This window comes from Cetorhinus maximus, chromosome 19 (assembly GCF_964194155.1).
Source record: "Cetorhinus maximus chromosome 19, sCetMax3.hap1.1, whole genome shotgun sequence".
Taxonomy (NCBI): Eukaryota; Metazoa; Chordata; class Chondrichthyes; order Lamniformes; family Cetorhinidae; genus Cetorhinus; species Cetorhinus maximus.
In genome coordinates this window covers 93,609,286-93,626,078 of record NC_135897.1, presented here as the reverse complement: position 1 = coordinate 93,626,078, position 16,793 = coordinate 93,609,286, and the positions used below count along the sequence as shown (strand labels likewise).

The 16,793-nt window shown below is 44.5% G+C and overlaps 1 protein-coding gene across 1 annotated transcript in view; it reads left to right on the top strand.

The window, feature by feature from the left end:
• The window catches only part of LOC144694113 (scavenger receptor cysteine-rich type 1 protein M130-like), a 123,967-nt gene that overhangs the window by 106,329 nt on the left and 845 nt on the right, over nucleotides 1–16,793 (top strand). The window contains exons 20-27 of the mRNA XM_078564471.1: nucleotides 5,476–5,787; nucleotides 6,832–7,146; nucleotides 7,522–7,836; nucleotides 8,434–8,508; nucleotides 9,625–9,930; nucleotides 11,338–11,469; nucleotides 13,236–13,322; nucleotides 13,407–13,490. Of these exons, the coding sequence (XP_078420597.1) occupies nucleotides 5,476–5,787; nucleotides 6,832–7,146; nucleotides 7,522–7,836; nucleotides 8,434–8,508; nucleotides 9,625–9,930; nucleotides 11,338–11,469; nucleotides 13,236–13,322; nucleotides 13,407–13,490 (1,626 nt within the window). The remainder of the gene's footprint in view (nucleotides 1–5,475; nucleotides 5,788–6,831; nucleotides 7,147–7,521; nucleotides 7,837–8,433; nucleotides 8,509–9,624; nucleotides 9,931–11,337; nucleotides 11,470–13,235; nucleotides 13,323–13,406; nucleotides 13,491–16,793) is intronic.

Sequence of the window (16,793 nt, the reverse complement as noted above, 5' to 3'; positions counted from 1 at the left end):
CATTCAAGGCTATAGGCTAAGTACTGGTAATGGGATTAGGTAGGTCGGTCAGGTGTTTTTCACATGTCGGTCCAGACTCGATGGGCCAAAGGGCCTTTTCTGCACTCTGTGATTCTGTGAATTGCTTCATGACAAGGATTTTCAGATCAGCCATTATCTCATTGAATAGTAGAGCGGACTGGATGGGCCTAATGGCCGACTTTTGCTCCTATGTCTTATGGTCTATGGTCTTATGAGCAGAGCCCAAGGGTTATTTATCAGCATGACATAAATAAAATGGTCTCTGTACTTTTCCACACAGAAAGAGTGATGTGATTTTGATTTGGGAGACTTGATCAGGTGGAAAAAAATAAACTTTTTTTCTCCTGGCAGCGGTGTCTCGGGCAAGGGGACGTCAAATTTAAATTTTAGCGAGGCTTTGCAGAGGAAAGGTAATTAAATAGTTCTTAATTTGAAGTGTTGGAAAATGTGGGTCTATGTTCAATAACAAAAATGGATGCCAGTTTACATAATAACTTTAAATCTGAGCTGTATAGGTTTTTGCTAGTCAATGATATTAGGAGATATAAATGAAAGGTGGCGGGTCCAGATAGAACAGAGATCAACCATGACCTCACTGAATGGGAGAAGAGTTTCGAGGGAGCTGTAAGTTCTACTCTTGTTTTGGTATTCCTCTTACTCACGATTCATCTGTTTCTTCACTGAGCAACATTTTATTCAGTCCTTATCATTTTAATGTTTTGCTGGGGAACGAGCGTTATGTTCAAGATTGGATTTTGCTGTTTCTGAATGGATGCAATTTAAAACTAGAGACGCTGTGGCTCACCAGCAATAGCAGAACTGTATTCAACCACAATCTGTAACCTCATAGCGTAGCCTCAGCTCTGCCAATGCTATACAGCTAGGGAGGCAAATCTGGTGCAATGAAGCGTGCAGGAGGGCATGCCAGGGACAACATTGGGTATACTGAAAACTGAGGTCCGTATCTCCTGAAGCTACAACACAGGACGTCTTGCATTCCAAAGAGCAGGAGCAGCATGCGGTACACAGAGCTAAGCAGTAGTCAAAGCACCGGGAGTGGATGAGATGCATCCGAGGGTATTGGAGGAATTGAGAGTTGAAATTGTAGGGGCACTGGCCCTACAATCTTTCAGCCTTCCCTCGACTCAGGGATGGTGCCAGAGGGCTGGAGAATTGCACTCATTACGCTCTTGTTCAAAAAAGGTATTAAGGATAAGCTCCACAATTACAGACCAGTTAGTTTAACTTCAGTGGTGGGTAAGATTCTAGAAACAATTATTCTGGATAGGATTAGTAGTCACATAGAAAAATATGAGTTGCTAAGGAAGAGCCAGCATGGATTTCTAAGGGGGAAATTGTGTTTACCTAACTCGCTGGAGTTTTTTAAAAAGGTATCAGAAAAGGTTGATGAGGACAATGTTGTTGATGTGGTGTACATGGACTTTCAAAAGGCATTTGACACAGTGCCACACAAGAGACTTGTGAGAAAATGTATTGCTCATGGAATAAAAGGGACAGTAGCAACCTGGATACAAAGTTGGTTGAAAAATAGAAAGCAGAAAGTAATGGTCAAAAGTCATTTAGGGGGCTCGATGAAGGCTTGTAGTGGAGTTCCCCAGGAATCAATATTGGGACCGTTTCTTTTCCTGATATATATTAATGGCCTAGGTCTTGGTGTGATTGGGGACATTTTCAAAGTTTGTGGATGATACAAAGGTTGGAAGTGTTGTGAACTATGGGACGGTCAGTGTAGAGCTTCGAGAGGCCATACACAAGTTGGTGGATTGGGCAGATAGGTGGCAGATGAAGTTCAATGTGACGAAGTGTGAGGTGATGCATTTTGGTCAGAAGAACCTAGACAGACAACATAAAATAAGGGGTGTAATTTTGAAGGGGTAATTTCTGCAGCAGCAGAAAGACCTGGGTGTATATGTGCATAGACAATTGAAGGTGGCAGGACAGGTGGAGAGAACAGTTAATAAAGCTTTTGTACCCTGGACTTTATTAATAGGAGCATTGAGCACAGGGCAGCGATGCTGAATATATATAAGACACTCATTAGGCCTCAGCTGCAATATTGTGTACAGATCAGGGCACCATATAATGTAAAGGATGTGAACATATTGCAGAGAGTGCAGAGGAGGTTATAGAATGCTATAGAATGCTATAGAATGGTTCCAGGGATGAGAAACTTCAGCTATGAGGATAGATTGGAGGCTTTGGGATTGTTCTCCTTGGAGAGAAGAAGGCTGAGAGGAGATTTGATAGAGATGTTCAAAATCATGAAGGGGCTGGGCAGACTAGATAAGAAGAAACTGTTCCTACTTGTAAAAGGATCAAGAATGAGAGGACACAGATTCAAAGTGATTTGCAAAAAATGCAAATGTGACGTGAGAAAGAAACTTATTTACACAACGAGTGGTTCCAGTCTGGAATGCCATGCCTGGAAGTGTGGTGGCATGAGGTTCGATCGAGGCATTCAAGATGGCATTAGATGGGTATTTGAATAAAAACAGTTTGCAAGGGTATGGAGAATAGGCAGGGCAATGGCACTAGGTCATAATGCTCATCTGGAGAGCCTGAGCAGACATGATTGGCCGATTGGCCTCCTTCTGTGCCGTTAAGATTCTGTGATTCAGTCTTACAACCTAAGGATGAGAATTAAGCACTGCAGTCCTGCCATAACCGGCCGTGAATGATGGTGGATGGTTAAATGAGCCCAGCACATCAGTGCAATTGACAAGGCTGAAGCAGTTGCAAACATTGTCAGCTTGAGGTGCGAGTGGTTGATCTACATTGACCATCTCCTGTGGCGCCCAGCATCAGGGATGCCTCTCTTCCGCCAATATGATTCTCTTCACGTGATATCAAAACACAACTGAAGGCATTGGATGCTGCAAAGACTATGGACCCTGACACAATTCTTGCAATAGTGCAGAAGACATGTGCTCCGGAACTCGTTGCATCCCTGGTCAACAAATTCCAGTACAACTACAACACTGTCGCCCACCAGTCAATGTGGAAAATTGCCCAGTTACGTCCTGTACACAAAAAGCAGGACACATCCAACCCAGATAATTACCGCCCCATCAACCTACTCTCGATCATCAGCAAAATAATGGAAATTGTCGTCGACAGTGCTATCAAGTGGCACTTACTCAGCAATAACCTGCTCACTGACACTTAATTTGGTTTCTGGTAGAGCCACTCAGCTTCTGACCTCTTCGGTCAAACTTTGACAAAACAGCTGAAATCAAGAGTGACCACACTTGATATCAAAGCAGCATTTGACTGAGTGTGGTATCAAGGAATGCTGTCACTGGAATCGGGGGACCTTTCATAACTAACGTAACAGAAGATGATGTTGGTTGTTGAAGATCAGTCATCTCAGTTCTAGGACATGTCTGCAGCAGTTCCTCAGAATAGTGTCATAGGCCCAATCACCCTCAACTGCTTCATCGTCTTCACTTCTTCACCTTCCTCCCATCATAAGGTCAGAAGTAGGTGTCTTCGATGATAATTGCACAATGTTCAACACCATTGTGGCTTCTCAGATACTGAGGCATTCCATGTCCATGTGGATCAAGATCTGGACAACATATAGGCTTAGTCAGTTCAGTGGCCTTTAACATTTGTGCCACGGAAGTGCCAGGCAATGACCTTCCCCAACAAGAGAGAAGCGAAACTTGAATCCCTGAAATTTTGCCATGGCTGAATCTCCCACTATGACCATCCAAGATTACTGCTGACCAGAAACTGAACTGGAGTGGCCATATAAACACTCTGGCTAAAAGAGCTGGTTAGACGCTGGTAATTCTGCAGTGATTCACTGACCTTCTGAGTCCCCAAAGGCTGCCCACCATCTTCAAGGCACAGGTCAGGAGTGTGATGGAATACTGTCCAATTGCCTGGATGACAGCAGCTCCAACAACACCCAAGAAGCTTGAAACCATCCAGGACAAACAATGCACACCCTCCACCACTGGAGCACAGTGGCAGCATAGCGCACCATCTACATGATGAGCTGTAGCATCTCATCAAGGCTTTACAGCAGTACCTTCCAAAGCCGCTACCTCTACCACCTAGAAGGACAAGGACAGCAAATGCAGGGGAACACCACCACCTGAAAATTCCCCTCCAAGTCACTCATCATCCTGCCTTGGAACTATATCACGTTTCCTTCAGTGATACTGGGTCAACATCCTGGAGCTCTCTTCCTAACAACGCTGTGGGTGTGCCTACACCACATGGACTGCAGCGGTTCCACACAGGACCACGTACATGCTAAAGCGTGAATGCATTGTTATGGACACAGTGAAGCTATCCCTTAGTTATCTGATCAAATCACTGCCGTCTTCCTTTCCAGTCGGTTGGATGACGCTAAACAAATTTTCCCGTCCTCAATGATGAGGGAACTCGGTGTGGTGTTGCAACATTAAAGCGAGAGAATGCTAGAAGTGCAGATTTGATAGTCCAGTTTGTCCTTCTGAGGGCACAGTCTTCAGTCTTCAGCCAATTCAACTCGGTGCATTTAATACTAAGAAACCAATAAGTACATTGGATACTTGGCTATGAGCGAAGGCTATGAGCCCCAACAACATCTCGGCTGTAGCGTTGAAGGCAAAGCAGCCCACTTGATTATCAGCCACTGAACGACCTTAATCATGCATTCCCTTCATCGTCAGTGCACTGTGGCAACAATGTATAACACCGCAGAGCTCTTGTTGAGATGAAGTATCGTCTTCAAACAGAGGACGCCCTCGATTATTGTGTGCCCTGAGCACTTTGCTAAATCGTATCGACCTAGAGCAGACCTGGGAGCTCATAGATGCACTGTAGGAATTCATAAAAGGCCCTATGGCAGCATCTCCCAAGCCCGAGACGTTTGCCTTCTGTTAGAACAAAAGCAGCAGGCGCGCTGGAAAGCGCCATCAGCAAATTGCCCTTCATCTCACACATCGTGAATTGGAATGCTTTCGTCGTTTCATCATGTCCCTGGGTCAAAATTTGGAACTCCCTTCCTAACAACAATTCGGATGTATCTCAAGCACATTGTACTGCAGTGGGATCAAGAACGCGGCAAAATGTCGCCTTCTCAAGGTCAATACATGCTGGCCTTGCTAGCGACACCCACCAACATTGGAATAAAAAAGGAAAGTAGGAGCATGACTTGCAGTTTGATATTTGACGATATTTCTCCCTTCTTTCGTTTTGCCTGCCCGTAAAAGTTCTTAACATCCTTACCGGAGCAGTTCCCACCGAAGCTTCTCGAGCTCAATCTATTTTTCTTTCAACAGCTGATATGCCCCAAGATTCTCTTTTTGCAGCATATTTCGTTTATGTTAACTCAGGCAATGACAAATCGCGCAAAGCATTAATATTTATAATGTATGTTTAGAATGTGAATTTGTAAAACACTAAATGAACTTTGATTACCAAATTGCATTCTTACAGATGCAGAATGGCAGATGCGGCTAGCCAATGGAGAAAGTGTTTGTGATGGCCGAGTGGAGGTTTATTATGGCGGTCTTTGGGGGAGAGTGATTGACACTGAGTGGAATTTCAATGATGCAGATGTAGTATGCAGGCAGCTGAACTGTGGCTCTGCAATAAGTGTTTATAACCACTCAAAGTTTGGAAAAGGCGCTGGGCCATTGTGGATCAGCAATGTCAGATGCAATGGAAGCGAACCCTTCCTGTGGAATTGTAGTTTTACACAAGCGAAGCAATTGTCTACGGAAGAAGATGTAGGCGTGGTTTGCTCTGGTACGAACTTCTTTACAAATCTAATTCAACCTGTCCCGAATATTGCGTTTTAACAATATACCCATCAATAACCCACGCTTTTGCTCCTAGGACTGGAGAAAAAGCCCATAAGTATAAGAGAGTCAATAGGAAACTCAATAGGGAACTCAGGGGAAAGTTCTTGACTCAGAGAATGGTTAGAACATGAAATTCGCGACCACACAAAATTGTTGAGATGAACTGTAGGTGCAAGGGGGAGCTAGATAAGCGTATGAGGGAGAAAATGCTGGGAACGATATGATGATTGCAGTAGGTGTAGAGGGGCAAGAGGGAACCCATGTGGACATAAGCACCGACAAAGAGGTGCTGGTTCGATAGGCCTTTTTCCCTGCTGTAAACACTTCACAATGCTTATGAATTGTGAAAGGAAAGGAAGTGTCACACTGACAGGAATCATAAACAGTGCCCCAGGCTTTTAATATTCCACTCATCCTCGTCGCTCAAGTGGATGACGTTGAATTAATGTCAGATTTAATTTATAAATGAAGCCGGGCGAGATGTCCGGTCCCCGATGAATCCGAAGACACAACCATTCTATCCCCGTTTCTAATCATATGTTTTTTTCTCATTCATTTCATAATAATATGATGAGATACTTCTGCTTACATCTAAGTAATAAATCATGGAGCAATATTTGAAGCAATGCAATAGAGTTGATGGATCAGGGATGTTTCTTTGTTTTACGCTCTGAGCAATGGAGGAAACCGACATGGCGCCGCCGAATCCCTGGCGGCAGCTTGAAATTACACTTTAAATTCATAGATTTATTCGTTATTTTAAACGTTATTTTGCTGCTGCAATCGACAATTTTATGCAGTTAGTTTTCATTGCCAACATTGCATCGTAACTGATAATGGACGAAAATGCCACAACACTTTGACAGAAATGGAGCAAACTAATCGCTGTAAGAAAAAAGCAACAGTGTTGGGAATGAATCGATTAAGAACCTGGAAGAACTGCTTCCTGAACTAGATACTGTTGAATATAACCATTCCTGTCCTGCAGATCATATTCGGGTAAGACTGGCAGATAGTGGAAGTCGCTGTGCCGGAAGGGTGGAACTTTACTACAACGGAACCTGGGGGACTGTGTGTGATGACTTCTGGGATTTAGCAAACGCCCATGTTGTATGTAACCAGCTGAAGTGTGGACAGGCTCTAAATGCAACCGTTTCCGGGTGGTTTGGCCCAGGAGCGGGGCCTATCTGGCTACATAATCTGACGTGTGCAGCGAATGATTCTGTTTTGTGGGAATGTCCGGCTGGCCGATGGGCTGAGAGCGACTGCAATCATAAAGAAGATGCTGGAGTTATCTGCTCGGGTGAGATACACTTTCAAATACTCACACTTCTTGACTTCTGTTGATGACAATCTTTTACAAACGTACTGTTAGGATAATTGATTTTTGTCGTGGTAATCATTGAATATGACAGTTTATAGCCTACTGCGGTCCATGGTCAAAAGGAAACCCCTTTGGTCTACAGACACTACAGCACAATGTAGAATGAAATTAAGGTACGGTGGAGTATCTTCCAAATTACTTCCTTTGAAATAATTGGGCTTCTGGGTGTTCTGCGCTAAGCGCCCTCATTTAGTTAACATCTTTGTGAAACATAAAGCCTGCTCTTGTGTTCCTACATTTCCTGCAGTGGGATTGAACCGACGGGAAGATTAAACTTCACTCTTTGTTTTTCAGAGCACAGGGCTGTAAGGCTGCAGGATGGACCGAGTCCCTGCCAGGGCAGAGTTGAGGTTTTCTATAATGCGACCTGGGGGACTGTTTGTGCCGATTCGTTTGGAATGGAGGATGCAGAAGTGGTTTGTAAGCAGCTCAGCTGCGGATCGGCTCGGTCTGTCGATCGCGATGTCACATTTGGAAGGGGCTTTGGACAGATCTGGCTTGATGAGGTGAACTGTCGTTTGCACGATTCACTGTTATGGCAATGTCCATCTTCACCATGGGGTGAACATAACTGTGACCACCGGGAGGACGTTGGAGTAATTTGTTCGGGTAAAAAAATACACATAGAACTCATTTCTCTTCTTATGTTTTAATGATGTATCAAACTGCCTACGTAAACTTGATTCATCCAAACCTCCGCTGCCCTTCTCTTGACTCTTAGCAAGTCCCTTTCCCCGGTCACCCTGTGGTCGCTGATTTTCTTTTCGCAATATCTTGATTTCGGAATTCTCATCCCTGTTGTCACAACGCCCCCCCCCCCCCCCCCCCCCCCCAAAGAGTTTGCTTCTTCCTATCATTGTAAACTCCTCCAACCTCACAACTATCCGATATATCTGCGCTCCTCAAATTCGGGACTCTTGTGCCTTGCCAATTATAATTACTTCACAATTGGTGGTTGTGCCTTCGGTTGCCTCGGACCCAAGATCTGTCATTCCCTGTCTACACTTCTCCGCTTCTCCACATTGTTTTCCACATTTAAGAGACTCTTTAAAACATACTTCTTCGGTGACGCTTTTGTTCAACTGATCCAATGCCTCCTAATATGGTTTCATGTCTTACATTGTTTAATAACGGTGGCATGAAGCACCTTACGACTTTTTATCTAAATATAAGTTGTAGTTGAAGTATGGACGATTTTTCTTTCAGAAATAAATCCAATTAAAGTACGGAATGGGGGAGATACGAAGCAAAGTAATATGGGACCGGTTTCAGAAGATGTTGGTAATTATTGCTCAGGATATTAATAACGATCGTGGATATGATTCATGATTTTTCCTTTGAATCTCATTTTTATTTTCTTCCTACAAGTATGTTTATAGTCTGCCTATCCCCGGGTTCTTATACCATTACGGCCAACAATGTTAATTGCAGTAGAGAGTGCATTTCACGCGGTTCGCGGCAATGGGCGATTGCATTTCAGTCAACTGACGTCATCGTTGCCAGGATAATATTTTGAGAGTAGAGATTGTTGGATATCATTGAATGCTACTATATTCGCTGCTGCTGATCAATGGCAAAGTTTGAAGGCGTGGCACCTTGCACAGAATGTTTAGAAAGGGAGGGATATGTCTCAGACCCACCCTGCACACCGTCGGCTTTCGCACAAATGCATAAAATTTGTATTCAACACTAGAGTTCCACCAATTGCCCTCTGGCGGGGATAAAAGATCCTTAGGCAGCACCTTCCAAACTCGAAACCTTTAACACCTAGGAGGACAAGGGCAGCAGATAGATGGGAACACAACACCTGGAAGTTCCACTCCAAACGACTCACCATCCTGACTTGGAAATATATCGCCGTCCCTTCACTGTCGCTGGCTCAAAACCCTTGAACTCCCTCCCTAAGAGCACTGCTGGTGTATGTACACCACATGAACTGCAACGGTTCAAGAAGGCAGCTCAAGGGTAATTAGGGACGGGAAATGAATGCTGGTTTAGCCAGCGATGTCCACATCCCATTAATCAATGAAATAAATCGAAGTTTCTAATTTGAACTCTGGCACAACATGTAATGCGCAACACCTCTTTGATATCTGTCAGTATTTCAGCTGCCTGAAAGCAGACTGGATTGTAATATATTTCACTCTATTCGCATGTTCCAAAGTCTTTCATTCAACATCGTTAATCACAAGAGTGTAAAGTCAACCCCTGCTATACGTGTTGGCTACTTAGATCAGCTTTATGTATCGCGGGCAGTGTGAATCCCAGGGCCTTTAACATGAGTGTCATCCTAACATAGCACGTGGGTTGGTATTCAGAATAAAGAAAGAAAATAAAGTAACTGCGCCCAACTGCAAGTTAAAGTGCTCAGTTCTCAGAGGCTATTTTTTGCTGCAGAGTTACGGCTGGCTGCGGGATTCAATAATTGCTCTGGAAGAGTTGAAATTTTCTTCAGTGGTGCATGGGGAACGGTTTGCGATGATTCCTGGGATAGGCACGATGCTGCTGTCGTCTGTAGACAACTAAACTGTGGTGACCCAGTGTGGACCCCGGGAGAGACGTTATTCGAACCAACAAACGGCACAATTTGGATGGATGACGTTAAATGCAAGGGGAGTGAGCGCTTCCTGTGGGACTGCCAGTTTTCAGCAATGGGCGATCATGACTGTGAACATAAAGAAGACGTCAATGTGATATGTTCTGGTACGCGGTTTTAAATTGAACTTTGATTTTACAACACTCATCCTTGCCTTCAAATCCCTCCATGGCCGCGCCGCACTCCTCCTGTCCCCAAATTTTGCTCACCAGCCTCCGAGAATTCTCCTGTTCTGGCCTTCTGTGCAACACCGAATGTAATTGCTTCAGCGCTGCCATCGTGCTTTCATCTGCCTTGGTGCTAAACTCGGAAATTCCATACCTAACCCTAGCCGTCTCTACCGCTTTACCCCTCTCTCCTTTCTTAAATTGCCCCTTAAATTCTACCTCTTTGCCCAAGCTTTTGGTCACCTACACTATGTGGTTGTCTATCAAATGTTTTCTGCTAACATTCCTGCGAATAGCAGTGGAGCGATTATACAACGTTATGGGCGCTACATAAATGAAAGCAGTCCTGGTGTTTATCTGCAGCTTCACAACACGTTGCAGGGACAACACTAGAGTGCCTGTCAGAGGAGTAACTAAAAATATCCTGGCAGCTGAACTTCACAATGTCAACATTTCATATCATTGTCCGGGTGTTATTTTTTTAAACACGTTTCGTCGTTTTGCAAATACGCCAATAAACTGGGCGACTTTGTTTTACAATGAAAGACCTTCTGAAAGGATGAGTCTTGCCCGAGGATGTTACCCTCTCTGGAGAATCCAGATCTTGCTGCACAGGTAAAACATGTAGATTTGATGCATTTCACCCTCATTGCAGCACGGCCTGGTACGATCAGAAAAAGTTTAGAGCATGAGGCTCTGCGAGTCTATCCCGGCTCTCTTCCCTTTTTGTGTCCGCCCACTAGTTTTAGTGATTCTTCTACTTGGATCTCTAAATTCCTTTTGCCGTCACAGTTCTTCCCTTCTCACCAGTTAGTAAATACTCGAACCTATTAATCATGAGTCCAAAGCCTCTCATTTCTCCACATTAAGTTCAGTTTGCCACAACTGTTCTCATTCAGTTAATCGGTCAATGTTAATTTGCAATGCAATGCTCCTACTTGCAATATTTACTTTCCAACTATCTTGGTGCCGTCATTAAACTTGGATAGAAGTATATTTATTTATTCATGTTATTGGCACTGCAATGTTTCATTATTTTTCCGTCTGTGACAGGGCCCAACATCTGTACACAACTGAGCCATTTTTACACAGACAATGGTTAATGCCGGTTTGAGGCTGTACAAATGAGAGTGAGATTCAAATTGCGTTTCTTAACTCGTTTGATATAAATTGTTACTTAGAGCGAAAAAGAAGCAAAGACAATAACAGAGCTCCTGTGAGATAATGTGCATCTTCCCCGATTTTACTTATAGATATTTCAGTTCGATCAGGTGGCTGTATCCGCGAGGGAATGGCATGCGCGGCGCGGATTTTCCCTATGTTAATATGAAATGCTTTTACTTTCAGGCCATCCGCAGTACACAGCGTCTTTCAAACAGCAGGGGCTCTCCGTCTTCATCATTCCTTGCATTTTTGTTGTGCTATTCATCGCCGTGTCAATTGCTTTGGCGGCGGAATTGCAGAGAAGCTTCAAGAAAGGTTTGTTAATGAGTTATAAAAAGCTCCGAATCATAAATGACGAGTCCTATTCCTGCTCACGTTAGAGTTCTGCAGTTCTTACCAGTCATCTACAGTTTTGGTAACATTATTACACGAAGGATGTGGTCGCACTAGTTAGGTTAGGAGGTGATATATGTCGATGTTCCCCGGACGGGAGAATTTTAGTTATGAGGAGAGGTGTGGCATGCTGGAGCTCTTTTTTTCGAATCGAAGGAACTGAAAGGAATTAAGTTGAGATATAAATTATAATGAGGGGCTTAGGTTCACTCGCTTAACCGAGAAACCAATAGCCAGGGGGTATAAAATTGAAATAAATGGGAGAGCGATTCGGGGGAGTTGGAGGAGAATTGCTTTCATGCGCAGAGTAGTCGGCGGGCGAGGGGTTAGAGGCGGAAGCAGTTGGGAGATGTGGTCTGAAAGGGTGACACACGCATTGAAAAAGCACCTAGATATGTACTTATCTACATATCTAAGTAAGTAGTAACCTACAAGCTATGGTCCAAGATATAGAAAGTGTGATTAGGCTGCATAGCTGGTTTTCCGTGGACAGACACGACGGACCGAATCGCCTCCTTACGTTCCTAAAATTTATATGCGTTCTACATTTGTATAATTATCTCATCGTGGCATAATGATTTTCCGATGCCCGAGAGTCCGCAGAACGCCCAGTATACCCAGTAAAACGTAATTGCGATTAAATGATGTTGCACAGATCGGATGTGTGGGAGAATCAGTCAAATCAATCAAACTACCGCTTCCAAAATTCAATGACACTGGCATCCAGCGCGAGCCCTGATTTTCTGCAATATTCAAGCGATGATTTATTTCTTCCCAACGCCTGAGAAATATTAAGGCCCGACCCTTTGCATGGAAAAGTGACGATGTTATGCCCCGCACCCAAACTTATGTCTTGGACTTTCCAGAGCATTGTAAGCGGGCGGGACCTGGGAACTGCACATGAAGGAATGGGCGGTTAGTTTGTCCCATCAAGGCTGAGCTGCCTTGACTTCCTCGATGTACGACCATGGACTTCCCGCCACAAAAGTTGCCAAGACGATTACATACAGACAATAAATTGGCAATGGTGGACTCGCCGGGACCCTCCTGCGAAAGGGAGGATTGAGGGATGGTGAGGGCCGAGTCATGGTCCTGAAGAGACCAAACGAGACATCGAAGGTGCATATTCTGTGGGTCCGACAGCATCTGTGGAGAGAAAGACAGAGTCTACGTTTCGAGTCCGACTCCTCTTAGCTCTGAAGGAGAGTCATACGGACTCGAAACGTTAAATCAGTCTTTCTCTCCACAGATGCTGTCAGGCCTGCTGAGTTTCTCCAGCATGATTTGTTTAAGTTTCAGATTTCAAGCGTCCGCAATATTTTGCCTTTATTCAGTCATTGGCTTCTCCACAAAAAAAAAGCCAGAAAATCGAATTCCAAAGCGACGGGAGTAGTTGCAGGAATCATAGGCCTAGCAGCAAGATCATGCCAGGAGTTGACCCTTTTCCGGCAATGCCCTGAGGCAGTGTCATTGGTGCTAGTCATCAAGGTTGGGCGCATGGAGTTCTTGAGGGTGTAGCACTCTTCGGGAACAGGGGCATGGGAATTACGAGGATATGTGAGAATTCAAATAACTGACAGATTCCACAAGCCACTAAAGAGAGATGGAACGAGGAAACGGGGAATTGGATATATAGATATAACTCTTGGCGCTTGGCCGTCTGTAATCTTGATTTCTTGGTACTGCAGGCCACAGAAACGGACAATATTCTACCACTGGATTTCCTGACCCAGTTTATGAAGAAATTGGCAGTCAAGAGCTTGGCACAGGCCCAGGTAATCACTTTTAAGCTCCGTGTCTATGGTGCCTTTCAATTTAAATAACGTGTATTTTAAGATTATGATGTCTTTCTTTCATAGGTTTGCACTCTAACAGTACACTGAATAATTTGGAATATTATACAGACAGCGACTCACATGAATGTGAAGGTATAAGTAAGCAAGGTAGGCCAATCTGAGATCCTGTACATGCAGTGCCTTCCCCACCTCGCGAAGTAGAGGGTAATGAAATAAACGAATACCTTCATAGTCATGCTAAGATGCAGTAATATAACAATACGCTGGTTTAATGCAGACTCATTTCATTAACACGAACAGTGTGAAAAATGTATATGTTAACTCGCACTGTATCTTACTACCGAAACACGCTCAATGCATCTTTCGATGGATGTAGCACTCTACTTGCGGCCCGAAGCAGTTATCAGAACGGTTATACCCAGATACCTGTACGCAATTTTGATGGAATTCATTGCTAGACAACTGATAATTGGCTACTCTTGAAATAAATATTCGTTACTCCGTAGTTTGTGCAGCTAAAAGAATTTGGGAGCACCATCTAGGCGTCTACCGAAGTATAAAGAATAGAGCCAGAAGTGTCAAAACTCCGAGTACCTTGTGTTTGGCTATCAGAAGTGACGGGAGAAACATAAAGATAGACTTCATAAAGATATCTTGCACGTGTATACGATACATATTAAAGCTGTTCCAGTTGCACCTCATAAAAAGGGTAGCATAAAATCGGTAGCAGGGATTCAGCACTCAGAGATAGAAAGAAAATGAGCTTTGTGTTTCGATAGAATTAATGTTATGTCCTGCTCTTAAACTTGTGCCTTGGAATTTCCAGAGCATTCTAGGCGAGCTGAGCGGCATCTGCATCCAAATTAAAACCATGTTTAGTTACAAATGGTCTTTATTTTGAAGTACTTAGTGTGTTTTAATGGGGTCAATATTAAACAAGAATTATGTGTCTCAGTTAAAGTGATTTTGATCCATTGTCGAGTGAGCAATAGCTGAATGGATATGTAGAATGATAACATGAATTGATAGTTAATCCATTGACAAAGCGATAGATTCACAAACAGAAACAAAAATCGCTGGAAAAACTGAGCAGGTATGAGGCCATCTGTGGAGAGAAAGAGTTAACGTTTCGAGTCCATATGGCTCTTCTTCAGAACTAAAGAAAAGTAGAAATGCGGTGAAGTATATACTTTATAAGGGGGGTGGGACAGATGAAGCTGGGTAGAAGGCCAGTGATAGGTGGAGACAAAGGAGAGATTGCAAAAGATGTCATAAACAAAAGGTCGAAGGGATGCTGATGGTGGTGATACTGGCTAAGGGAGGCGCTAATTGAGACATTAAGAGTAGAAAGTAGGATGAGCCAGTGATAGATGGCCCTAGTGGGGGTGCGGTGTGGGGGACGGGACGCTGTGGGAGCAAGGATCAAAATAATCGAAAAGCTGGGGATAAAATAATGAATGGAAATATTTTTTAAAAAATAATAATTGAAATAGGTGGGAAAAATGTATATGTAAAAAATTAAAAATAAATACTGGGAAAAAAAGGGGATCAAAATTTGGTGGGGATGGAGGAGATAGTTCATGATCTTAAGTTGTGGAACTCAATGTTAAGCCTGGAAGGCTGTAAAATGCCTAATCAGAAGATGAGGTGCTGTTCCTCCAGTTTGCATTGAGCTTCACTGGAACATTGTAGCAGGCCAAGGGCGGACATGTGGGCATGAGAGCAGGGTGGAATGTTAAAATGGCAAGCGTCGGGGAGGTCTGGGTCATGTTTGCAGATAGACCGAAGGTGTTCTGCAAAGCGGTCACCCAGTCTGCGTTTGGTCTCTCCAATGTAGAGGAAACCGCACTCGGAACAACGAATGCAGCAGACCAAATTGATGGAAGAGCAAGTGAAGGGTTGTTTCACTTGAAAGGAGTGTTTGTGCCCTTGGGCAGTGAGGAGGGGGGAAGTAAAGGGGCAAGTGTTGCACCTTCTCCAGTTGCATGGGAAGGTGCGGTGGGAGGGGGCTGAAGTGTAGCGGGAGATGGAGGAGCAGACCAATGTGTCCCAGAGGGAACGATCCCTAAGAAATGCCAACAAGGCGGGTGAAGGGAAGATGTGTTTGGTGGTAGCATCATGCTGGAGTTGGCGGAAAAGGCCGAGGATGATCCTTTGAATACAGAGGCTGATAGGATGAAAAGTGAAGACAAAGGGGGCCCTATCATGGTCCTGGGAGGGAGAGGAATGTGCGAGGGCAGAAGCGCGGGAGATGGGTCGGATACAATTGAGGGCCCAGTCAATCAAAATGGGTGGGAAACCTCAGTTAAGGATCAAGGAAGAAATATCGGAAGAACTGTTTAGGAAAGTGGCATCATCGGAACAGATGCGATGGAGGCGAAGGAACTGAGAGAAGGGGATGGATTCTTTACAGGAAACAGGGTGTGAGGAGTTGTAGTCAAGGTAGCTGTGGGAGTCGATTGGTGGACAGTCTATCACCAGAAGTTGAGACAGAGAGGTTAAGGAAGGGAAAGGAAGCATTAGTGATGGACTTTGTAAAAATGATGGAAGGATGGAAATTGGAAACAAAATTAATACATTTTTCAAGGTCCCGATGAGAGCATGAAGCAGCACCGAAACAGTCATCGATGTACCAGACAAAGAGTTGCGGGAGGGGGCTTGGGTATGACTGGAACAAGGAATGATCCACATACCCCATAAAGGGACAGGCATAACTGGGCCCATGCAAGTGCTCATAGCCAAACCTTTTATTTGGAGGAAGTGAGACGAGTGACGAGTTAAAGGAGAAATTGTTCAGTGAGAGAAAAAGTTCAGCCAGACGGAGGAGAGTGGTGGTGGGTGGGGATAGTTCGGGCCTCTGTTCAAGGGAGAAGCGGAGAGCCCTCAGACCATCCAGGTGGGGGATGGAGGTATAGAGGGATTGGACCTCCATGAGGAAGAGGAGGCGGTTGGGGCCAGGGAACTGGAAATTGTTGTTATGATATCGGGCATCTGAGGAATCGTGTATGTCGATGGGAAGAGACTGAACAAGGGGTGAGAGAATGGAGTCAAGATGAGAAGAAATGAGCACCGTGGGGCAGGAACAGGCTGACACGATCGGTCTACTGGGGCTGCACTGTTTATGGATTTTGGAGAGGAGTACACGGCCGGAGCTCGGATTAGGAGTCAGGATGTGGTCAGAGGTACGTGAAGGGGTGTAGGGTCCTGGATGTGCGTTGGTATCAATGAGTTCTTGGAGCTTGTGTTCCTTAGCACCTGAAAGAAAAAGACAAAGATTCTTGTTAAGCTGCTTCCCTCAATTGGGTCTATTGAATTCGCTGCTCCCAGTGCGGCCTCCTCTATACTGGAGAGACCAAACGCAGATTCGGTGACCACATTGCGGAACACCTTCGGTCTGTCTGCAAGAATGACCCAGACCTTGCTGTCGCTTGCCCCTTCAACACCCCACCC